We start from the raw sequence: 26,427 nt of genomic DNA, 5'->3' as shown, positions 1-26,427 counted from the left end.
TTTGTTACAAATTTATAAAACTACCTCCTGAATATAAATTCAGTAATCAAGTTTGTTTTTGATGCAAGATATTCATCAAAATAATCAAATTTCTAAAGTGTTTTTAAGTTGCAATAAAAAAAAAAAAAATTAATGATTTCCTTAGTTTTATGAACCAACTTTAAATTTAGCACGTTTGTTTTTTTTTTTTTTTAAATCCAGTTAGTGGAATAGAGAAGCTTTATGTTGTAAATGAAATGATAATAGTGGTATTTGTGCATTCACAGCTGATTAAACCAGAAGAGATGGTGAATCCCAAGATGGATGAACTCTCAATGATGACCTATCTCTCTCAGTACCCCAATGCTAAGCTCAAACCAGGTGCTCCTCTTAGACCTCGTACCAACCCAAATAGAATTAGGTGTTACGGTCCAGGCATTGAACCTTCTGGTGTGGTATGTGGTGGTCCCACTAATTTCACAGTGGAAACTTTCAGTGCTGGAAAAGGAGATATTGAAGTATTTGTAGAAAATCCTAGTAGCAAGCTAGAGCCTGTGAGTATATTGAATTTGATTTTTCATTTTTGTTGATCATTGGAAAATAATTAGTGAATAAGCCACTTCATTAGTTAATTGTGTTATTAGAATGGTATAAAATGCGCATGTTGTCTGAAAGTTACTCTAAGTTTTTCCAATACACGTTTTAAATTTTTTCATAATTTGATGGAGCAGTAAAGAAATCTAAGTTTTGGTAGTTTTTAAATAAAGATTTTCTTATTTGATTGACCCTCGTATAAATGTTTCTTTTGATAATCAAGTTACTCTTAACGGAAAACGTTGTATCCTATAGCATAGATAGGATGTCTGTATTAAACACTTTATTTAATAATACAATTTAAGTAGCCTTGTTTCAAAATGTTTTTATTCATCCTCAGTGAAAAAATAGCTTTGGAAAAGTGACCATTATTGATAATATTTTGTAAGGATGATAATTTTAACCTGATACCTAAACACATCACAAGATTGTTACTTTTTTTAAACAAGTTTTAAAAATCTGCCAAAATCTGCTTTTCCTTCTAGATTTACTTCAGGTGGGCTAACTCCACACGTCACATTTATATTCTATAAAAATTTCAACCTTGTGTATTTGTTATTTGTGATATGACGTTAATTTTAACACTCCTTTCACAAACATTTGTACTTAATTGTGTTGTTCAAAAGTGCATGACCAAACTAAACTTGATTTAAACTTAACTCCAATATTTTGAAATAGGATAATTTATACATTAACATAGCAAACAGGGTAATGGATAAGTTACCTCTTTTATAATATTGGTTGTCTGTGAAGAGATAGTATAATGTATATCTACCCAGTGAGGATTCATAACTGAGTTATGGTGTCAGTGTTGGACACAGCCTGATAACCAATTGTATAACTTTGTGCCTAACAATAAATAAATAAAAAGTGTTAAAATTTTAAAGATCTGATAGTATCAGGTTACGATTTCTGATTTGGCAACTTTTAAATATTTGTCATTGATTTACTTCATCTTAAATATGTAAATTTTATATTTCTCATGTTTATTATTGATCAAAAATTTGTTAAGAGGGATTTTAATATCATTCTTGTGGTTTATTTTTTTTATTGTAATTTACCTGCATACTTTTTGTTTATTCGTGTAGGTTGAAGTCAAGTATAACAATGACCGTAGTAAAACTTACACTGTAACCTATACAGCTAGCATGGAAGGAATTCACAGAGTAAGTTCTTGTGTAATTTCACATCAACCACTTTATAATTTATTGATGGTTCACAAACTTTATTTTGCTCTTGGAGCGTGAAAAACTGTGAAAATGAACTTGTAGAGTCCTTACTTCTCATTATTTTACTTTTAGTGCAGGATATCTTCCTTCAGCTAAGCCAGGTTTGCTCTGAGAACAAGAACTGGATGTAAAGAAATCTGATATACCTGATTTTGGTGAAATCTATATGGGTAAATAGCATGCAATGTAATATGATGAATACAACTTAATTTTCAGATTTGGACAGAAGCTGACAGTTGTGACTGGCCACATCATCAGTAAAGTCAACAGTTAATGACTGTACTCTGTGTATCTGATGGATCTGCTATGTGAACCTTCTGCCTGTGACTGAATGTTTTTCAGATCAGAGTCCAGTAGATTTTCAGCATATATAGCTCCTAATCCCACTGAATGTGACCAAACCTTTCCTTATGCTTTGATTATGTAATTGTAAACCACCATTTGTTTCCATCTAAGATCTGCATGTACAAGGTTCTATTGTTACATAGTCTGTGTAGTTAACTTGGATACAACCACAATGAACTTTGGCAGCTCTTATTGAGGGAAACCATCTGTTAAGTTCGTAAATATTATGGTAGCTTTTAAAAATAAACTTGTCTTTGGGTCAGTAATCCTCCAACAGATCAGAATATAAAGTACAAGGTCTTCAGTCTGAAATAAACAAGAACTTGATTCAAGGAAAAACAAAATGTGGGGACCTTTGCTGATAAGATGATATAGCCACACCAAAACCTTGTATCTATTGTATTGCATATTTGGATACAAAAGATAGCACATTATGTTTAATTTCATGTTTTGTGCTCTGCAACTTCAAAACACCACTTCTATTTGAAGGAGAGATTCTGTGATAAAAACCTGATTTTTATATACTAAAATTAATAATAAATAAATTTAAATAAAATAAATACAGAATATTAGTCGTAAACTTTAAGTTGTTGAAAGTTTGGGTTGTGTAAGTTTTTTTAAGAGGTTATGCACTTTAATTTAAAATATTTAGAGAAAAGATGTTAAAATATTTATTAAAATATGCTAAAACTGGTGTATTGTTTACTTTAGGATTGTGTTTATACTTGATTTTAATTTAGTTAAAGCTTTATATGCAAGAAACTCAAATGTATCTAGCAACCATGGTATTTGAGTCCATTTCTTTTGTGATACAGAACTTAACAGAAAATAAACAACAATCCAACAAATGCAAAATATTTGATAATTACATTGTAATCCGTCAACCAATTGTGCTAATAAGATCTGGTTCTAACTCAACCAATAAATTGTTTTAAGGACACACAATCATCACCCCTAAAGGAAATAACTATTTTTACTGGGCTGATGGATTACTTATTGAACCATTAAATTAACTTCAGGTGAAAGTTACTTTGCTGGCAAAGAAGTGCCCAAAAGCCCCTTCCTTGTAACAGTTGAAGGTCATGCTGGTGACCCCAAGAAGGTGACTGCCTCTGGCCCTGGGCTGGAACCTCAAGGTGTGATGGTGGGTCGACCTACTTACTTTGACGTCTTTACTAAAGGTAAATAATAACATAAATATGGAAATGTATTTCATATTATCAAAATAACAGTTAAAATGTGACATTAGTTACCTTCAGGTTAGATATTTTTCACTTAAGTTGTGTATCTTTGTTTTCAAACTATTACTAACATTCCTTAAATAGTTTGTAAGCTTATCCTATGGTGTATACGTATTAAGTTTAGTTACAACTTTCGTTGTATTAAGCCATTATTAAATGGAAACCTGATTTTGATAGATGTATATGTAAAAACTTTTGTGTGCTTTTATTATTCTTTTAAATAAAATTGTATTTAACTTAAATTTTTTATAAACACGACTTTTGTATTTTGCTAAGAAGTGCTTTTTTTGTTGGGGAGCAGAACTTAAATTCAAATTTATTTATGACATATCCACACAAAGTTCTAGTATTTTATGCTTTATCTTTTTTTTGAACATACACTTGAATTGAGTTTAAACTTTGAGTAAATTAACAGTGAATATTTAAAGTTATGGACACTAGTAAGGTCTATAGATGGAAGAAACTTCTCTTTGTCTCTTGTTAATTTTAGCTGAACTCTGTAAACAAGAAATTCCTCTGCCCATGGATCATTAGCTGAGGTCTTTCAACAGAGGACCACCCCCCTTTGTTTCAATGTATACAAGTTCTCTAGACAAAACACACCCTTTCTGTCTTGTTCATAAACAAAGTCCCTGTACAAAGATGTAACATATAACTACGTATATATCTTGCCATGTACTCTGAGCTCCACCTGTTAGCATTGTTTAGGATGTTTTTGATGTAAAATAAATAATAATGGCACCTAGAAACAAATCAACATAGTAAATTGCTTTCCATTACAAAAAAAACAACAACAAAAAATAAGATATATACATTTTCCCTCTAGGAGTTCATATTGAATGACTTTATCTTTTTTAAATTACTCTTCAGGGTTAATTTAAATCTATTTACATGATTAAGGTTTGCAACTTTACATAATATTTTACTATCTTTCTAGATGCAGGTAGAGGGCAGGTAGAAGTGATCATTCTAGATCAGAAAGGTGATAGGACAACTGTTCCATGGAGAGTAAGGAAGATTGATGAAGATGTTTATCGTTGCGAGTACGTCTGCCAGACAGTTGATCTTTTATCTGTAAACATCTTCTTTGCTGGTCAGCTAATTCCTAATAGTCCCTTTGGAGTCAAAGTGTCACCAGGTAAAAATGTTTCTTCCTCTGTCTAATAATGAACTGGAAGAAATTCTTTTTTTTAATTTAGCAGCTATGGATAGAACATGTCTCTCTCTCTATAATAAATCTACATTTTCTCTTTTAAGGCTTAATAAGTAGTTGTTGTTCCTCAGTGTTTGCTGGTTGGCACTATATACTGAAAACTTTAGAACATTTGTTTATTTATTTAAAGATGGAATGATACAAATTATTATTTCAATGTACCTAACTTGAGTGAGCTCATTGCTTAAGTCTTTTTAGTTCTTGTAATACAAGGATTTATTTATTTAATTTAAAAGAACTTAAAATGGATTTTATAACAGCCTATCTATATATTTACAGCAAGGTGCTAAGAAATGCAATTCAATGATGATTTGACATTTTCATAATCTACTTAAAAAACAAAAAAAAATTTTATGATTTATAGTCTGTGACGCAAAAAAAGTCCGTGTATCTGGAAGAGGCATCCAACCTCGAGGTATTCGTGTACGTGATATTGCAGACTTTAAGGTGTTTACTGAAGGTGCAGGTCAGGGTGATCTAGGTGTGAAGGTGATTGGACCAGGTGTGTCTAACATTATAGTTTCTTATGCTTAAAATGCTCTTTAACTACTTTTTGTATGTGCTTGCACATTTGAATTCATTTGTATTTCACAATTTATTTTTTCTGGAAGAGTTTTACTAGTTATTTTATAGTAAATATGATACCCAGACACATTGCAATAAATGGGACTGTTGTCTCGGCCCTTGAAACAAAACTTGAACGAGTGGTTTCTAGAGTAGTTGAGAGAAGTTTGTGGAATTTTGCACATCATTTCAGTCTTGAATCTCCTGGTGTGTATTGTAAATATTAAAAAAAAAACATTGGGTAATTCTATTTTATTAATTAATGACTATATAATATATAATGTATATTGAGCTATTGGTGGTGTTAAATGAACATCGGAAATAAGCACATGAGGTTATATCTTATTGGTAGAACAACTAGGTTTAACCATAATAGCAAACATTAGAATGTTATATCAGTAAAAGTAAAATAAAATATTTTTACATATGCTGTTAATTGCTATCAGGATGTGTTTTATATCCAATATAGGTTGTATATTTTAATTGTGAGGGTAGATATTGAAGTATATGTTGCATTTATGTCTAAAGAGCTTAAATATGTTATTAATATTGATTTATTTAGCTTCAGACAAGCTACTGTAAATAATTGGGTGACATGTAAGCAAAGTTCCCCTTTTTAAAATTCCAGCTGTCAGCAACTTGCCTCAGGCATCAAAATTCTTGGCTTTACCCTTGCTAATACCCAGATTATGTAAAGTTTTTGCTCAATCCTTTTACAATGGGAGCCCCTTTTAATGCTTTTCTGTGCAAGTTGCTGTGTTCACTGAAAATGTAATTAAACACCTTTTAACATTAATGTATGTGAATGAACTTAATATTATAATTGACCAACAAGCTATGAAACTATCTTCAATAATACAAGAACAGTACTGCAGATGTATGTCTAGACAATGAGATGCTTGGCTAAACTTTTCAAAGTTCTCTGAATTAATACAATTGGAACATGTAATTAATTTCTGACACTTGTTATACCTACCTTCAACAGACTTTTTTTAGTTGTATAGTCTTTCTATACATATTTCTAACTATTAGAAAGAGCTCATTTTACAGTCTAATGTAACAATGGTTATCTTGAAATTAACATGAACTTTCATCAAAAAGTGTGAAATTGACTTCCAGTTGTTGTTTTTTACCTAAATCTGTTATTCTTAGAGATATGATTTAAAGGATATTTAGGTCTTGCCATTTTATTTTACTTGAATGTGTATTAGTTATGTTTTTAAAATACATAAATAAACAGGTTAACCATTTTTATAAACACATTTTCATCCATTTGTAAAGGCTTATGATGTTGCAAAAGTAATGCAGATTTTGCAAAAGGGTAGCACATGTTTCCCAAAGAAACTGTCTTGAGGTCGCCATCGAGTTATGTTGAAATAAGTGGTAAGGGAGAAATAAAATATTAAACAATGTGAGAAAAGAAAAGGCCTGAAGTTAAGAATATAAGGAAAACAATATCTTTTAAAACTATTTTCAAAATATCAAAGTATTTTTTTACTTGTTAATCAGTTCTCTTCATTGTATGTTAGTGATAATAGCTACTCAGTGATGTGTTAAATAAAATATAAGCATTTACCCTACAAAATTTTTTATTTAGAAATTTCTAGAAGTTACTTAAACACTTTACACTCGGTGTGATTAGTTACATTACAAATCATTACATCAGGAAAAACATTTTTAGTAAACATTTTAATTAATAAACTGCCATTATTTGTGTACAACATACTGCTGATTTTTAGGAATCTTGCCAGTTTTTGAGGAAACAAAAACAAAAGTTATTGTATATGTGGTTGTACAGGTGAAGTTTGAATACATTTCTGCAAATGCATGAGCCCACCAATGGGAAAGGTTAAATTTGCTACTTGTACAAATTCTGATCAGTGTGCTGCAGTATGATTCATTATTTTGTTTCCTAGGTGGAATAAAAGAACATGTGGATATAAATAAGTTGGATGATTCAACTTACGAATGTATTTATCGGCCAATGAATGAGGGTCGTTATGTGATCACTGTGTCGTATGGAGGGCAAGAAGTACCTCATAGTCCATTTGAGTTAAATGTTGGACCTTACAAAGAGTCTAAAATTTGTGCATATGGACCAGGATTGGATGGAGGTGTTGTTGGATACCCAGCTTGTTTTACTGTGGATACAAATGGAGAAACAGGATCACTAGGTGTGTTTTAAATACAGTATTAGTGTTGGTTGTGTTAAAATCTAAAGTATTTGAGCAACAGAAAATGACTTTCATTCTTTAATAACATAGAAAAAAATTGAACAACTTTTAAAATTTTGAAAGATAGTTTTAAATTATTTCATAACAAGAAAAATATTTAGCCTAGTCCATTTTCTGAAATATAAAATTTTAAATTTTTTTATTAAATCTTATATCTAGTCTTAAATTTTAAGATTGCATAGTTGAAGTATATCAACATGTCTTATTTGAAATAGATAAGCTAGTTACCTTTTTTCTTTTGCAATTGTAATATAGTTTTTCAGTTAAGCAAAGTAACATGTATTCATAAAAAAGGAACATATGATAACTGCCATAGATTTTAAGAATAGTATTTTTTATACTGTGGGTTCAAAAGATGGACAGGTCTTGAAGTATTCAGTTTAACTAGAAATAAAACCAGCATCTTTGACTCATTTAATAAAAAAAACTAAAATGGTGGGAAAATTTTGCCAAGAACTTGAAGCACATTTCCCATGTTGTTGGAATTCATGATTTCAGAAGGTGCAAATTTTCCATGGTGGTTGGGATCCACACTTGTGCAGACTAAGTCTCCTGTAGTTTTACCAGAGTTAATAAGTTAACATTTCCATAAAAAGTTAATACGTTGGTTCTGTAGGGCTATTATAACTTCATGTGTAAACCAGAAGTTTATTTTTAATTTGATTAGTTTTGTGCTACAGACCTCCAACAAATAAGAAAACTTCCAAACAAGTAATGTCAGTGTGTGGGTTTCATTTTGATATTGTGATAATAAAGGCTGTATTAAAAAATGTAACAGTTTGTGTTTTTACCAGTGGTTTGTAATAGGTCATTATGATCAACATTTAAATCCCATATAATAGACATTAGAAGATATAGGCCATCTCCTTCATGAGTGGCTCTACAGGACTGACATTTTATTTCCTTAATCAGCATTAACTGCTCTTTTACAGGGTTGTGGAGTGAAATTACATGGATATCATTTTAAGAACTACCTTTTAATAATTATGGGGAGGTTAGTGAGGGCTAACAAGCCCATTAACCTGATTCAGTCAATAAGATTAGGTATTCTCTTGATCCAAAGTTATTAGTAATTTTAATCAGTTAGTTAGTTCTCAAAATATAGTTGTTAAGATCTGTTTTATCAGTTCTGTCTGAGTTTCTAGTATCTGAGTTTGCACCACTTTTCCCTCCTCTCTGTCTTAAGAGAGAAGCTATGTGAGGCTGTGAAACTGCACTCTAAAAGACTCTTGGCTAACTAAGCTTGCAACATATGTCATCTATATCTACTACTGTTGGTAATGACTTGCAGATTTTGAACAATGCTTAAGTTTGAAGGTGGCTCAACAGCCTGCCAGAGTCAAATTTGTCCTTCAAAAATTCAAGTGAAATGTAAAGTTCTCTGAGAAAGGAATAGATTTCATGACACGTTCCTTCCAAGTGTTGATCATGGGCTTTCAAAGGAGTAAAAAAAAGTTTTCTAAACCCCTCAAATTAAACCATCTTTTTGTAACAAAGATAATCTTAAATTATACCAGTGACAATTTAAATATAATAAACTAGTAAGTTGTTGAAAGATTCAATGTTGATCCTGTCACACATAAACAAAAGTGGAAACTTACCAAATTTTAAATATTGGGTAGCAAATATTCAAGAGAATTTTCTGATACTGTAACAAATGTGATACCATTAATCAGTATCACAAATGTGTCCCCTCGCTAGTACCGTGGTAAGTCTATGGATTTACAATGCTAAAATCAGAGGTTTGATCCCCTTTAGGTGGACTTGGCAGATAGCCTGAAGTAGTTTTGCTAAGTGAACATGTGAGCACACTTGTAACATTTCCAAGCTGCACTCTGCAAGAGAGAGAGAGAGAGTTCAGTGCACAAAATGGCATTTGCACAAGTTCAAAGAACTGCATGAACTAAAGATGCAATTGAATTGATTCTGCAGGTTTTGACTTTCAATAAGAAGTAATTTGTGGAATAAGCAGAGTAAACAATTACTCTTCAATAAAGTTAACTTTAGTATACAGATTTGAAAACTAAATTGGAACTTTGGGTCATTTATTTGGAGCATTAATACATTTTTCTAAGTTTTTAGGAGAGGGAGGGTAGTTTTGTAAAATACTAGTTCTAACATCTCTTTTAGAAGGAACAAATGAAGGTGTGAGATGCCAGGAATAAATGACGTTTTGTTATCTTAGTTTGCAAGAATCTGGTGTGGCCGTTCAGAGAATTGTAAGTGGTAGCTAGCCTTGGAAAAACAATTTTTCTAAAATTTTATGAGCCATGAAAGTTTATTTCTAAAGTTTTTTGTTTTTTTTTTTTTTTTTTCCATACAGGATTTTCTATTGAAGGTCCATCTCAAGCCAAAATTGAGTGTGATGATAATGGAGATGGATCTGCAGATGTGAAATATTACCCAATGGCTCCTGGTGATTATGCAGTTCATATTTTATGCAATAATGAAGACATTCCTAAATCTCCATTTGTGGCTCAAATTTTACCTAAGACTGATTACTTTCCAGAAAAGGTAAAAAATAAAAAATAACTCACTGTAACCAAAATGTTTTTCATGTACTTCTCTGTATAAAATTTTAGTGATGTGGGTTTGGATTTGGTAAATAAGGTCTTTTTCATACTTAGTTTTCCAAAATTCCAGAATGATCGGTTTTTTGTTTCCTTGTTTTAAACCTTTAGGCTTAATTTTTAATTTTCTGATTTTTGTGATTAATATTAGTTCTATTTTGGGAACTTGTAAGCCTTGGTCCTTATATTACTAACTTGTATTCTTGATTAATTTAGTGTTAATTTGTACACCTATAGCTGTAATGTAGTTTAGTTTATTTTTCTGCTTTAATAATCAAGGAGGAGTATAATCTGTATTTTGTTAACATCTTATGTTGAATTTATTTGGACTTCATGACCTAAGTTTTGGATATAGTCCAAATTTTATTCATTTTTTTAAGGTTGAAGCATTTGGATCTGGAATTGATAAATACGGAGTGACGAAGAACAAGCCAGTAGACTTCACAGTAGACACTCGTAAGGCAGGTGGCCATGCTCCTCTTGACATCAACATAATTGATGAAGAATACCGACCAGTGGACCTGAAAGTTCAGGACAACAAAGATGGCACATACAGATGTAGCTACTGCCCAACCAAAAGCAACAAACACACAATACAAGTCAACTACGGAGGTGTAGCCGTCCTTAATAGTCCATACAGAGTAAGTTCATTTCTTTCTATTTGTTTTGTAAGTTAATTTGTTTATTTTGAACAAACATTGCATAGAACAATAACTTGTTTATTTTGGGGAACTGCAGAGGAGGTAAAGGAAATCTATAAAGAGTAATACTGTGAAACGTGGAATTTATACTCTTAAAGTTGACCATTTCTGAAGTGTAAAAGGTGGACCTGTAGTTTATGGCAGTCTGGAAATTTATAACATATCTCTTTTTTTTTTTTTTTGCCTATGACCTGAGTCTCGGAATAATCATGCAACTGTTAACTGTCTGGTGTAATATACCAGCTGATAAGAATTAATTATTGGTTCTTTCAATCATTTATTATTCTTCTACCAAAGTCCTCAAAATAAGCTATCATGAGTGGTTGTAATATAACTAGTTTTATTAAGAAAAATGGTCCAAGTAACTAAGGTCTAAAACATTCTGAACTAAAACTATATTTATCCATAAGCTTGAAAACCATGTTATTAGTGTTGTATAATATCCTGAGTGCAATATTTTAAACTAAATGCATACTAACTTGATGGAGTTAATTGTAAAATAAGCTGTTTTTTAACCTTAAGTGAATGGTTCTACTTCCAGTGTGAAATTCATTTACAATCAAACTTTTTTTTTAGCCATGATGCAGCAGGACTTGTATTTAGATCTCAAAATAAGTATCGTGTTTGGGCTCAGAAGGGCAAATCCTTTAATTTGATTGTTTGACTACCAAGGTCTGATTAATTTCTCTAATCCTGCTTAAAAGAATTTTAAATTTGAGGGTCAGCTGGTAGATTAATAAAATCATATTGGTTATAAGTGTGCTCCACAGTTGCTATTGCTTACACAAAAATATAGGTAACTTAAAAAGAGAGAAAAAGGTCTACTATATTATTTAACTAATCCTACTTAAAAGAATCTCAAGTGCTAAGGCTAGTGAGGATTTTCCTCATGGTTTGAGCAAACCTGACTTTTGTTGGATGTCGTTCCTTAGCTTTAGAGATGTGTTTAAAGTATTCATTAAAAAGTGTTTTTTCTAACATCCATTTTCACGTTTTGCTCAGTACTAACAGTAATTAAATTGACCTTACTTATTACAGGTTTTAGTGTCCGAACCTACAGATTCGTCCAAAGTGCGTGTGTTTGGTCCAGGAGTGGAAAGTGGAGTCAAAGAGAAGACTCCTACACACTTTAATGTAGATGCACAAGGTTGTGGTCAAGGTATGGTGAAAATGGCTAGTGTAAAAACTGTAAAATAGACAAGCCAGAAAGAGGGGCATTTAAAATTACCTTAAATCATGTTAAACTTGAAGTAACAGCCCTACCATATAGGAGAGCATGTTCAAAACTACCAAGGTGACCAGAATTGGTAATGCAATGAATAGTTTTGTAGCATTTTGTAATAGTTCATTTACCTGAATACATTTTACATTGTTGTGTAACATAATTAGTTATTAGATATTGTATTCATTGGCAACAGAATGAAATTTTGTTTGAAATATGACTTAATTTAAAGGGTTTAGTTTGCCTTTTTTTAAACTTTCAGTGCTGTTTCTGTTTACAGTATGAGTAACAATCGTTATTTTAAAAGTCCAATAAACTTGGACGTAGCAACAGTTACGATCAGGCACTTGTGTGCAAAATGTTTGAAGGGAAGGAGTTCTAATTGTAATGTTAAAAGCTAGCATGTATTTTGCAAAGCAAAGTTAGCATTACATCATGCTAATGCTGCAGGGGTGTGGGGGACACGACTCTTTCAAGCATCAAAATGCTCTTTTTTTTTCATCATAAGAGTGTAGAATGTAAGGAACATTTAACACCATTAACTATGTAGGGGTGAAAAAAATAAATTGTATGGCAACAATAGGGAGTGGGAGTTGACTGAACCTTTGTCTTCTCCCTTGTATGACTGATTTCATTATTAGTCATATTGTGACAAATTGTTGTGTAGAAACAATTAATATAGTTACTGTAGTATTTTAGTTTTTGTAAATTTAGCACTTTGAATCTTTATCCGTTTCTAGAAAAGGAAGTGTATGCACATGCATACATATATATTCTATTCAATAAACAGTAAATTATGTGTATCTGCCCTATTGTTAAAAGTACAATAACTTGCTGTATATTCCAGGAGATGTTAATGTAGTTGTGAGTGATGATCGTGGTGACCTGCTTCCTGTTCATGTTCAGGATAACGGAGATGAAACATACACAGTTGAATACATTCCCCCTACGTGCGGAGACTACAAGGTAATTGGTCTATTAAATTAATTTAAGAAATTACTTTTGAATCAGTATTTATTATTTTGGAGAAGAAAAGTCCATATTCAAAGATGGAATCTGATGTTGAAATTAATATATTAAATAATGTGATTAACCATATAAATCAAGTCCAAATGTAAGTTTTATACTGAAAGAATATAACCTCAAACTCTTCTATTCATGAAATAAATATTACATTAATTAATTAGATACATTAATTTAAATTTCCACCATTTTTAACTTCTAAAGTTAATCCATATTTTTTCATTATAGTTGGTCATATCTTGGTCGATAAACTGTACATTTCTGAATGTTAAACTTAATTGACTACTATTTAAGAAATGATCTGTTAAGTATAATGGTTATCAATTTTGAATCTAGTGTACTTTTTATTAATATTTGATATTGGAGTTCTATAAACTGATCTAGCACATGTTGGTACAAACAGCCTGAACATTCACTTCATGAAGATAAAAATGTTTGTTTATATGTTATGGATTTGAATTCTTTTTACATAGTAATCACATTCTTAATCTGTTTTAACCAGTGTGCCATTTTTCAAAATTTATTCAAGAATATAATTGTTTTTCTTTGCTTAGTTAAATGTACGAATAAGATTACACTTGTTTACAACATGTACAGACAGAGGAATAGTAATGCCTTGTTTCTCCACCAGGTAATGGTGCTATTTGCTGGAAAGGAGGTGCCAGCAAGCCCACTTTATGTACATGTCAAACCAAAAGTAGATATTAGTAAAGTGAAAGTTGATGGTCTAGAGCCAAGTAAGTTATATTGGTTTTTATTTTCAAATTTCCATAATAATAAAAATCAATGTTTCTTATTAGCCGTAATTATTTTGAAATTTATTTTCCATGTTAATGTTTAGCGAATACAAAACTTGTATAAAATCAAGCAATAGTGGTAAATACATTCTTTATTTGTTACATTTGTGTATGCATAATTTGATAATGTTTTTATTTGTGAATAAGAGCCAACTTTTATTGTTGGTCTTTATTTATACCAAACTAAGAGATAAATGAGTCTTTCATCAACTGCAAACATTTAGCAACATAAATTGGGGATTTACTCTAAATTTGTATTTTCACAACACCTACAAACAGTTTAGAGTATTGTGCAATTGGTATAATTTCTCCTAAGAGCCATATTAGTGTTTGAACAATTTAAAATATTTTGGTTTTCTGTTGCAAATCAGTGAGTAATAAGTAACTTTATCTAGAAGACAAGTTTTGTACATGTGTTTTTATGATTGTATTTACGTAAAATAATTTTATTTATTTTCTTTATAAAGATAACTTCTGAAAACCTTTATACCATGATGTAAAACTGGTGTAATCTAACCAGTATCTAATCAACCTACAGTAAATGTATGGTTGTTCTGAGTGTTACTCTAAAAATAAATATCAGGTTTTATTGTTTGCCGAGAGTGATTACAACTGTAACAACTCTGATATTGAATGAAATTCTGGGAAACGTAAAGCTTTACTAGAACTGTAATGATTATTCTTATCATGTTCTTCTTTGCATTGGTTTTTTCTTCAGTACAATCTTTTGTTAAATGGCATTACAACATTTTAGTTTTATCTTACTTTTTTTTCTATCTGTAATGTTTAAAAGAATGACTTTATATCATGTTTGATTTTATGATGCATCAATTTATATTATATTCAAGCTAACAAAGTTTTTTTAAATTAAGAATTGCAATAAAAAATTTTGTAAAATCAAAAATGTTTGTTTAGAGGTCAGTTCTCGGAGAATGTTGTTTGTGAATAATTGAAAGGCCATTAGTTCTGCCAGTATTCTCATATTGTTAATTACTACTAAACTAACAAAAGCTTTGTATGTGTAAGATTCTTAACAGTAACCTTTGCTTGAAGTTAAATGTCTAACCAGTTCAAAGAAATGTGATTTTAAAAAATGTTCTAGTGCTCAAAATGATTTAGAAAATGTGTAATTATGATTGAACAACATTTAACTTGATTGATCATTAAAGTTGAACAAGAAATTGTTATTGGTTAGAATTTGCATTGGTAAAACAATTTGCTTCTGCACTAGATTGAAAGCAAACAGTTTATTATTGTTATTGTTTAACATTGAATAACATACATCAGTAAAATCTGACTAACCATGCTTTCTTGTAACTTGAATGATAAGTTTTTCTTCACTGAAGCTTTGTGTATACAGCCTGTACATTTTGTGAGGAATAATTTAAATATGCATACTTGAGCTACATGAATTATATTATGATTTTGTAATTAATTCAATGATTAATAAAAAATCGTTTTGGTGTGGCTAGGAATATTAGCCCAGAATGTTGTTAATGTGTGGATACAAATTTTGTGCTAATGTGTGGTGAGAAAACACTTGGGCAAAGAAGCTGCTAATTTTGTTGGTAAAAAGCTAAGATTTGTGCTGTTTAAAAGACTTGCTGATATGAGAATATGTTGATAATGTATTAATAGTACATGAAGATGTGAATATTGTGAAATACCGACACTGTAGCATGACCAACGTGTCCGAGTTATCGGTATTACTTGTTATTTAAAAAAGCTTGTTTTAACTGTTACTTAACCTATGATTATCACCTATATTTAAAGACTTATGATGATGTAAATGATACATTGGTAAGTTAACTTGTCTGAAATCATCCTTTCACTTAACAAATTAAACTATTAATTGGAAAACCAATGTTAAGCACATAAGCCCCCAAAACTTGGTTAATGTATACCTTGTTCAATTGAACCAATCTAATGTTAAGGACTAACAAAATAATAAATCTCTAATAGATGAATCACTTTCTTAACTGTACAAAATAACTGTTCATTTGCATTGACCAGATTTATCTTGTCTTTCCTATCAGCACACTTCTTTTATTTCTAGCCTATTTAGTACATTAAAACATTGTAACTGTTGATATACAGGAATGGAATTTTATTGCAACAATTGTTTAATCATTTCCATAACTTTTGACTTCTACCTTTTTCATCTGTAAACAATATTTACTACTGTAATTTACTTCTGATTTTACAAGGGTTGTCTTTTTAACTTGGGCAATCTCGAGAAATTGTATTTAAAATACTATTTAGTTTTTCTTTTTGTGTCTAATTGTAACAAAGAGCACGTGTTATTCTCTAATTACATTAACTAAGTAGTGTTAACTTTGTAGTAACTGTTAGGTTTGTCCATATAGATCTAATCAAACGTTATATTTCTCATGCTGATTAATAATTTATTAACTCTGCACTAAATCATTTTTCTTGCTATGATCAGACAGTTTGCCCATGTTATTAATGTGAACTAGATAATGTTTCTAATCTGAACAAATGTCTCCTAGTTACTCTCTAACTGGTTATAGTTTTTACCAAATTAACTATTGACTTTACCTTGTTTTTTCCTTGCTTATTGCGTACTAGGTCCGTAAAGATGTTTTTCAACCAAATGCCATTCTCATTCATTGTTTTCAGAACCATGGTTTTGGTATTGCCATGAAGCATGTTTATTGTGCAGATTACTGACTTACTAACTGTTGATTAGATCTGTCTGAACCTAATATCTAAATAGCAGCATAAGAACTTAGGCAGGCTGAATAGGCTGCCCTGTCTACTTTCGTCCAATCAGCTGCTCCGATAAACTCCCTGCAGCAGTTCAGAGTTATTACCAAAGGGGCTGGTGGCTGCCATGCTGACTTCTCCATTAGTATTACCAGCCCGTCAGGATGGAAGATTCAAGCTCACATCATTCCAACGGCTGAAGGATTTTTAGTTAACTTCCTACCAACAGAGGTTGGAGAACACATGCTGTCCATATCTTTCAGTGGAACTCCGGTCTACACAGTGCCCTTCCTTATGGTAGATGCTAATGATTATCGTAAAGTTAGAGCTTATGGTCCAGGTCTATCACGTGGATATAGAAACAGAGCTGCAGAGTTCATGATTGATACTAGAGGTGCAGGTCAGGGCAACCTGGGAGTGACTGTAGAAGGCCCTTGTGAAACTGTCATCAAGTGTAGAGACAATGGTGATGGCACTTGCTCCGTTGCCTACTTCCCCACAGAAATTGGGCACTATTCTGTAAACATCACATTTAATGGTCATCACATTCTTGGATCTCCATTTGATGTCTTCGTCGTATCGGATCTGTTTGTCCGGAACATCAGAGTCACTGGCCTAGGCATACAGCCTCATGGTAGGCACCTGTCCAGTGTGTATTCTGCTCAGCATGCTCAGTTCTTCAACTTGTGTTGTACACATGTTTGTTAATTTACTACATTGTTATCTGTTTTGTTTTATTTTAAAAAAGTGTATTCAACCTTTTTAGGTTTTAGTACAATGTCTAAACTTAACTCTTTTTGTTATTTACAAATAATTCTGTTTAAAACCCATTGCCCATTTCCTTTGAAAAATACACAACTTCTTCATAGAGCCACTGTAAGATTTTTGTTGTTGTTGTTGTTTTTTTTTTTTTTTTTTAGTTAATTAGAACATTTTTGTTTCCTAAACAACCTTTAAGATGTTTGTTATTTTATTGACTGGTAACACTAACCAAGAGCTAACAATATATAGTAAAATAAGGCATGAATAAAGGTTCAAATTTGGCTGTGATGTTTCTAGAGTGAGATAACACTTGTTTCTTCACTGAGGCCTCCTTCATGTTAAAGTCCTGAAGAAGGCCACAGCATAGAAACCAAAACATGTTAAACTCTGGAAATGGATGAAAGCAGTCTATTGAAGCCAAAACTTTATCATATCCATTCCACTGTCTAAAATACAGTGCAAGAATTTTTCTGTGCAAATTTCAATTTTATTCTGGCAAGTTTCTCTTGTTGGTTTTTTACTACTTTTAGTTCCTTATTTAACAGTTTTTGTATAGTCGACTAATAATACATGTCAAATTTATGTGAATGTAATAATAATAATAATAATAATGAAATACTTACATTTGACTGAAGTGCATAAATGTAGTTAAATTTTCTTTTTAGTTTTTCATGCGAGACATCATATACAGAACATACTCTTAACATTATTTGCTGTTTCCTCTAAATGTTTTGTACATTAATAGAAAAGCACTATAAACAATTTTTTACATTTAACTTCTATTTAATCATTTAAAATGTATAAATATTCTGAAAAACAAATGAATAATTTTGGATTTATATGCTTTTATTACTCGCCTGTTAAGAAAATAAAGTGGATTATGAATTTTCAAACATTGATGTGTAATAATAACTCTAATAGTAGTAATAGTATTAGTAATAGTAATAATAATAGTAATAATAATAATAATATATATTTTCACTCTTCATTTTCAAAATATGTTAATGTGTTTTGTTTAATTTAAACATTAAACATTACCACTTTCTATAATGAAATGATGCAATTCGCATCCTGTTATGTTTTTAGGTGTTTTTGTGGATTCACCAACAGAATTTGTTGTGGATGCTCGAGCTGCTTCTAAGCGCAGTGATGCTAAAGTTCACTGCACCATCACCAATCCTTCTGGAGCTCACACAAGTCCACTGGTGCAAAACTTTAATGATGGTACCTATAAGATCTCGTACACACCTTTAGAAGAAGGTAGGTTTAACTTAACACTTTTTAAAATAAATTGCACAGTGATAAGTAGGATAGTTTGTTTTTTTTCCGTAATATTTTTGTTTTATTTTTCAGTATGTTATTTTAAAATTTAATTTCTAAACCATTTTTCAAAAGTATGTAACTTCTGAAATTTGTATGTGAATTTACCCCAACATTTTTATTTTGCTGTTTAATTTTATATTTAATGAATTCTTGATTTAATTTAGTGATCGACACTTAACATCAGCTGTTTCTAACATTTTAACGAGAAAATGCTTTGATTTGTAAAATAACTCTTAACAATGTTTGAAAATGATAATAAAGCATAGCAATATACCAGAATCTTTTACATATCTGATACTAACAAAATGTTTGAAGACTGATTCTTTAGAAGACTCGTTTAATATGAAGGCTGCTCTTCCAGTTAAAACAAGCAGATGTTAAATATGCTGTAAAAGACTGTTGACAACTTACAGTATTCTAATTTATCATATAATACTCTTCAGTGAAACTGTTCCCTTAATGATACAATAGTTAATTTTGTTTGGCTATTTATAATTAATCCATACTTAGTGCTGTAGTCAATATATATTAACAATATTTTACTGAAAGTAGTCTGCACTTTGTATAAAGCTTCTTAAAGTTAATTTGTAACCTGAGAAAGAGCAAGGATTTTTTAAAAGACAAAATTAGCAGGTTTTTTGTTTTGGGTAACCAGCTTTGTTAATATTCATGTTTGTAGTAAACAGGGATAAAACATACCTTGCTATGTTTATAAACAAACAGATTTCTTGTTTGCTTATTTTTGGATATAACACCATAATAAAACTTCGATGCAAAAACGTTTCACTTCTTTCTTTTTTTTTCTCAATTTCTTTAGGTTATCACACAATAGATATATCATATGATGGAGTACCTGTCCCAGGAAGCCCTTTTAAGGTCAATGTAACTAAAGGATGTGATCACAAAAAGTGCCGAGCATTTGGACCTGGGTTAGAAAAAGGCTTTGTTGACAAGGTGTTTATAATCTTTTCATTAGAGATCTTGCACACCCACTTACTTTAACTTGCACACCCACTTACTTTAACTTGCACACCCACTTACTTTAAACAGACAACATATTATCATACTAGCTGGAGAACCTGTCCTTTGTGTGGAAGCTAAATTAATAATTATCTAAAGATATCTTTGACAAATTTGCATTCCTTGTACATAATTATAAAAAAAAAAAAAAAAAACCATTAAAAACTGCAAAAGTAATTTTAACCACAAGCCTGCATGTATCTACACGTGGTCCCAACAAAGCATGGGTAAAAAAAAAAATGCAAAAACATCCATAAAATGAATAACTGAAAATTCCTATGTACATTCCCATGGATCTAAAGAACTTCCTTACCAACTTTAGTGAAGATCCATCAATGTCCTGTGAAGTAGGACATGCAACAGATAGTAGTACTACTACTTTATAGAATGTCCTTATTTAAGAAACTTCCATAGAATATTTAAAAGTACAACACATTTTCTATGACAAAATTTAATGACAAAAACACTTGATAATCATTGATTAATTTCAGGTAAACCTAGTAAGCATTCATAACTTTTAGTGTATATAATGTCTGTGCAATGATTCATGCATATGAATATTTAGCTAGCATGTGTTGTAGATCTAAAGTTTTTGAAATGTATTATTAAAGGGTCATGGGCAATTTGAAACTTGCTGTCTTTTGTAGGTCAATGTGTTTACAGTAGACATAAAGAGTGCTGGAACAGGCAGCTTGGGTCTAGCTATCGAAGGACCTTCTGAAGCCAAAATGACCTGTCAAGATAATCGAGATGGGACCTGCACAGTTGAGTATATTCCTACAGAGGCTGGTGACTATGATATTCTGATAAACTTTGCAAACCAGTCAATTCCAGGTAAGAGTTCACGTTGTAATCTTTTGTGTTTTACAGACAGTACCTTCCAAAAAATATTCACCTCTACCAATAATGTTACATTTTAATGAAATGCAAGTGATGTAAACAATTTTGTTTTGGTAATGCACTTGTTTTAATTCAAAACTCCCTTCATACATAAGAGTATCAAGTGTAATTGAAGTTGAATGTCAGCAAAACTGGAAATAAAATATTTATTGAAATATGCTGATTGTATAAGTATTCAGCCCTCTACCTCAGAACTTTTGAGGAAACACCTTTTGGCAGCAATTAGTGCTGCGATTCTTTTTGAACAAGTTTCTATCAGCTATGCACAGTGGGATGGTGTAATTTTTGCCCATTCTTTGTAGCAAAATGACTACTCCTAACAAGTTCATTAAGGATCATTGATGAACTGTAATCTTGAAATCTCTCAAATTTTCTATTGGATTCAAGTCAAGACTTTGAATGGGCTGTTCCAGGTCAGTCATTCTCTTTTGAAACCACTCGAGTGTGGCTTTGACCTTTGCTTTGGCTCATTGTCCTGCTGAAATGTGAATTTTTTGACCCCATTTTAGATTCTTGGCTGAATCAAGCAAGTTTTCCTCTGGTGCAAAGTACAAGCAAATCTAATCTTTCCCTTGGTTTTTACAAACCTTCTAGTTCCTTCTGATGAGAAACATCCTCTCTGACATGTTGCTGCAACCACCATGCTTAACAGCTGAGATGGTGTTAATGGGGGTGCTGTTTTGGGCTTGTGACAGACCTAATTCTTTAAATTTAGACTAGAAAACTCAGATTTTGTCTTGTCTGACCACAAAACCTATCTTTCACATGTCTTCAGTATTGATTACATGCTTTATCATAAACTCTATACAAGACTTAAGATTCTTTTATAGGTAGACTACTTGCTATTTGACTATACAGGCCAACATTGTGTAGAGACTGGGATGCAATCCGTATGAACATAGCCTTTCATCTCAGATGTAGAACTTTTACAGACCTTTCAAAGTCACTGTTGACTTCATAATAGCATTCTTAACCAGTTTCCTACTTACCAAGCTGTTTCATTTGGAAGAGTTGCCTGATCTTGGTGGTAGGAAGCATATTTCACTTTATGATGGACTTCACTGTACTCAAAGGGGTGACTTTGAAATATTTGTGTAACCTTTTCCTGGTCTCTTTTCTACCACTGTCCCTGACTTGTTTGGACATGGTCTTCATGGTTGGTTTGTTTTATCACTGTGACTTGTGGCTCTAACAGATGTGTTTACAGTTAAACTGTTTATACACTAAACCTTATACTACTTTTGTAGTTTTTCAAATCAATAAATTTCACCTGAACTCGTTTAGGTTGCCATAGCAAAAGGGTTGAGTACTCCAATTTTCTTTTAAAATTTAACATAGTTACATAATATCAGTTTTTCATATTTTTTCTTTAGTATGTTTCATTATTGCAAGCTTGGATGGCAATATGATGTGAAAATTTTGCAGGGGATGAATACTTCTTGTTAGGTATAGTATCTGTTCAAGTTCATATGCATTAATATAAAATCAAGTTAGTTAAGGTGTTTGAGTTACATTATAATTAGTTTAACTTTCCTATATGTAAATGTAGCTCATAGTAGAACATAATTCCTTCGACATTACATCAAGTTTAACACCAAACATGAAACAATTGTTGTTCGTCAGTAGTTAACAATGGAGTGCTAGATTTGTGTTAAATGTAACATAAGGAAATATGTTTTATATGGCTGAATATGTCACTACTGCTGTTTTTAAAAGACCATATGCAATGATGAAGCTTGGTACCTTGGTGTCGTGTTCAAAGGCACGCATGTAGTTATAAGGCTCAGTGTGTGGAGTTCTAATTAAAAACTTTTGTGCAAAAAGTAACATATATTTTAAGTTGTATGTTTTTAGTTCATTGGACCTTTTTAGTGTTTTGTTGATAGGAAGTCCCTTCAAGGTGCCAGTTACCTTTGACCTTGATGCTTCTAAAATCCAAGCCTATGGTCCTGGTGTTGAGTCAGAAAACTGCCGAGTTGATCTACCCCTTCAGTTTACTGTAGATGCTAAGAAAGTGCCTAAAGCTCCTCTTGCAGTGGAAGTTCAGTCTGAGTATGGTGAGTAGAGCTCTTTCTTTCCTCAATAAATAAAGCAATGCGACTGATTCATTAGACTAGTTCAAAATTGAGAGCTAATGTGGAGTATTGATTCTTTTAAGGGTTTGAATACAATACAGGTCTGTCAAACAGTGAAAGGCTGTGAGGGTGTGAATTTTACTAGTTTCTTTTAATGTTGACTATTTTTTAAACTCGAAATAAGTATCAAAGATAAAAAAATAAAATTAGAAAGCCTAATTAATTTGTCATACTTTCTATTTCTTATTTCATTTTGTTTACCTAGGAAATATAACTTTAGTTCTCATTAGAAATAAAAATAGCCATGATGAACCAGCAAGGCACAGTGGGAAACTGCATTTACACTTCAGCAGTGAAATAACTGCACATTATAATAAGTCAATCCTAAGCAAATTGGCAGTGTTCTAATATCAAAACTCCTTATTTTTAAGGTTGGATTTGTAAACGTTCTTTGAATAGCATTCTTGTTCAACCTGAAAAATTTGGAAACCTCATTGACCTTTCAAACAATTGTAAAGCAATTTCTTGTTCTTATTGAGTAGCTGTATAAGATTACTTCACGAATAAGAATAATGATAGTTTTAAAACTATTTTAGTAATGTCATGCAAAATGAAAGTTGAGGGAATAGAAAAAAAACCACAAAAGGATTTTTCAGAAAGTATAAAAGAGAAGTTAAAGGCTCATTAGATCAAATCATTTATTTCTTCTCTTAATTGCTGTTTTAGGGAAGAATTACTTAGCATTATTGCTTTGATTCATTTCATGAAATTGCTAATAAATTTAGATCTTATAAAACTTATTTCCACTGTGTGTGTGTGTTTCCACAACTTATTGCAGATGGTGAAAGACATTTTTTGGGTTGATGTTGTGGGTTCAAGCACATAACTTTAACCTTTAACTGATTCTCCTGATTTACTGAAGATTTTTTTTGTTCTTTGTCTACAGACATTATCCATCATTACTTAAGGATGGCAACAAGAAATGATAAGAGGCATAATTTTGTTTTAATTCTCTTGTATTGTTTCTGGTTTTGTTAGGTGCTGTGCCAAAAAAGCCAGAGATTAAAGACAGAGGAGATAACTTGTATGATGTTACCTACTTTGCTTCTCCAGAAAATAGTTTGTGTAACCTTAAAGTCACATATGGAGGTCAAGACATTGAAGGAAGGTTAGTCAGTCAGAACTTTTCTTTTTCAGAAATAAGTATAAATTGTAACTAATTGCATTCCTGAGATCTTGGGTTAGACATAAACACTGTTTCTAATGTTTGTTTTTTAATTTAAAAAAAAAGGCTTAATAGCATCATAAAACTTAAATTTCAACATTAAGAATGCATGATAATTTAAGTATAACGTTAATTTTAACTAAAATTCATTAATTTCTTGAATCCATGTCTGTGTTTGTATTAAATTTCTATTGTTTCAAAAAACACATCTAGTATTTTTCTGCACCCTTGTAACTAATAACTGTACATTTTGTTAAATTTATTCAATTAGTCTTGGCTTTCCATATTGCAATAAAATGTTACTTGTATTAAAGTTCAACAGATTTTGTTATATTTCCTGGAATTAACGTATTCTTGATTTCCCAGAGTAAGACTGGATAATGACAGGAAACCTTACTCTTAGTTCATTTTTGAATCTCGGTCAATTTTAGTTTGCTTGTTTTTATCTTTGTGTTATAGTATTTGTACAGTTTAATAGGATTAATTACATTTCATCACTTCAGATTTTGATTTGTATTTTGTTACTTGGGAATTTCACATGCCTTAAAGTAAAAGTTGCAAAGTATTTAACAACTCTTAATTGCAGTTTACTTTTGTAAAGTTCTTTATTTGTGGAACATTTATTTATGAAAGATTTGCTTTCTTACCAGTCCATTCCAAATGCTTGTTAAGCCAACCTATGAACCTGAAAAAGTACAAGTTTATGGTGCTGGAGTTGACAAGAAAGGTGTACTTGCTAGTTTACCAACAGAATTTACTATTGACACTAAAAAAGCAGGTTTTGCTGAGCCAGAAGTATACATAAAGGTAAAAATTCAGTTTTGTTTCAGCTTTCAAGTTACATTTCCTTTCATTTAAAATGCATGTAGTTCTCAGTTGATACTTGCTTTTACAGGCATATATTTAACATCCAGTCCAATAGTTGGAGTTGTATTTTGTTTGTTTATTTCCACACAAAGCTTTCTTATACATTCTTGTATTAATTGTTAACATAGATTTAAACCTTTTTCAATATTTAATTTCATATCTTCATGGCCATATTTTCATACCTTAAATAAAACTCTTACCCCCCCCCCCTCACAAAATTCCAGTTTGTGGTTATGGCTGCATATGTTGTCCAATCCAAGATTCAATTCCTTAGTTCTGGAGCTGTTTACTTTGTGGTTCTCTCAAGTTGTTAATAAGGAAGACTACAAAATGTACTTTCCAGTGCAAGTTTTGCACCTGCCTCAATATGAACATTTCTACATGTTACATGTTTGAGAAAATGCTCAATAAAACACCTCACTTTTTAGATTATGGTTTTGTTTCAATTTGTAGCTCTCCCAATCCCCTGAATTTGTCATCAGCTCAAAGATTTTCAAAATATATCCAAGTAAACGTTCCTAACCTACTATTGTGAACTTATTTAAACTTTGTAGACTTTTGTATCATTAGCTTTAAGTTTTATGTAAATGCAAGGACAAGACCATACTTATAAATGAAAATAATCCAAATGTGCAGTCATCTTTAGGCCTCATATTATGTACTTGTCTATTCTTGCATTCTGTGTCTGTCTTATCTCTGAAATGTGCAGCCTTAAGTGGAAAGCAGTCTTCTATACTAATATAGAAGAACAAAAAAATATACACTAATTTTTTTTTTTTAATTATTTTTTTTAGCCCTAACTTGTAAATCCATCATTCTTGTACTTCAATTTGAAAACCAATTGATACAAATTTAAGACAGTCCTGATGCTTTTATATCTTAAGACATCGTAAAACAACACAACCTACACTGCTCTTATAAGTAATATAAACTGCATTGGTCTTTACTAAATAAAACATGTTACACCTTTTTGTAATACTTTATGATTTTACATAAAAAAAAAAAACACTTAAACCTTCAGTGATAAATGGTACTTGATAAGTTTGTCTTTGTTTAAGGGGCCAGATGGTAAAAAAAGGAAAACCAAGCTAACAAACAACAATGATGGGACATATAGTGTCAGCTATGTGCCTGATGATTTGGGTGAATATGAAGTTTCAGTTTCTTATGGTGGTCAAGAAGTTCCTAATTCTCCTTTCCTGGTCAGCAGCTACCCAGTTGGTCAACCAGAGAGATGTCGTATCACAGGTTAGTTACGTGCATGTGTGTTTTTAAAAAGAATAATTCAAAATTTAACTTCAGTTTTGATTTTATGGATCAAAAACTTTCCTCCAGTCAAACTCTTCTAGCTCATAATTGTCTACAAATTAAATATTTAAAGATAGTGTTAAATTAAAAATTAGGTATAAAATCAGTTAACAAAACTGGTATCATTGTGAAATGTGAAAATACAAATGAAAGATGATTTTATTTAGTTTGTCTATTATTATTGTTTATAAATACGAATTTCTATTTTTTTCTTTTCCAGAGGGTGTACAGGAAAAGATAACAATTGGGGAAGAATATTGTATCACAGTGAATGCAGAGCAGGCAGGAAAGGGTGCTGTCAACTGTCGTATTTCCAGTACGTCTGACTCGTCTGTTTCTGATGCAGATATTGAAGTGGAAGATAATGGGGATGGCACATTCTCCATCTACTACACTGTAAAGGAAGTTGGAGAGTACATGATTTGTATTACTTTCGGTGGTCAGCCGATCCCTGGTGGTGTTTACACTGCTGAAGTGAGTAACCTTTTCGTATTTATTAATATCTATG

General features: G+C 31.4%; 1 protein-coding gene across 1 annotated transcript in view; it reads left to right on the top strand.

Moving 5' to 3' along the window:
* The window catches only part of LOC143251118 (filamin-A-like), a 137,683-nt gene that overhangs the window by 52,393 nt on the left and 58,863 nt on the right, over positions 1 to 26,427 (top strand). The window contains exons 5-23 of the mRNA XM_076502484.1: positions 267 to 533; positions 1,662 to 1,743; positions 3,167 to 3,328; positions 4,326 to 4,526; positions 4,966 to 5,103; positions 7,082 to 7,339; positions 9,723 to 9,913; positions 10,350 to 10,610; positions 11,709 to 11,829; positions 12,740 to 12,858; positions 13,547 to 13,652; positions 18,288 to 18,461; positions 19,342 to 19,478; positions 20,192 to 20,378; positions 22,331 to 22,501; positions 23,558 to 23,687; positions 24,395 to 24,551; positions 25,670 to 25,859; positions 26,140 to 26,393. Of these exons, the coding sequence (XP_076358599.1) occupies positions 267 to 533; positions 1,662 to 1,743; positions 3,167 to 3,328; positions 4,326 to 4,526; positions 4,966 to 5,103; positions 7,082 to 7,339; positions 9,723 to 9,913; positions 10,350 to 10,610; positions 11,709 to 11,829; positions 12,740 to 12,858; positions 13,547 to 13,652; positions 18,288 to 18,461; positions 19,342 to 19,478; positions 20,192 to 20,378; positions 22,331 to 22,501; positions 23,558 to 23,687; positions 24,395 to 24,551; positions 25,670 to 25,859; positions 26,140 to 26,393 (3,306 nt within the window). The remainder of the gene's footprint in view (positions 1 to 266; positions 534 to 1,661; positions 1,744 to 3,166; positions 3,329 to 4,325; positions 4,527 to 4,965; positions 5,104 to 7,081; positions 7,340 to 9,722; positions 9,914 to 10,349; positions 10,611 to 11,708; positions 11,830 to 12,739; positions 12,859 to 13,546; positions 13,653 to 18,287; positions 18,462 to 19,341; positions 19,479 to 20,191; positions 20,379 to 22,330; positions 22,502 to 23,557; positions 23,688 to 24,394; positions 24,552 to 25,669; positions 25,860 to 26,139; positions 26,394 to 26,427) is intronic.

Source organism: Tachypleus tridentatus, chromosome 5 (genome assembly GCF_004210375.1).
Source record: "Tachypleus tridentatus isolate NWPU-2018 chromosome 5, ASM421037v1, whole genome shotgun sequence".
In the NCBI taxonomy this organism is placed as follows: Eukaryota; Metazoa; Arthropoda; class Merostomata; order Xiphosura; family Limulidae; genus Tachypleus; species Tachypleus tridentatus.
This window is presented reverse-complemented; position numbering and strand designations above follow the sequence as displayed.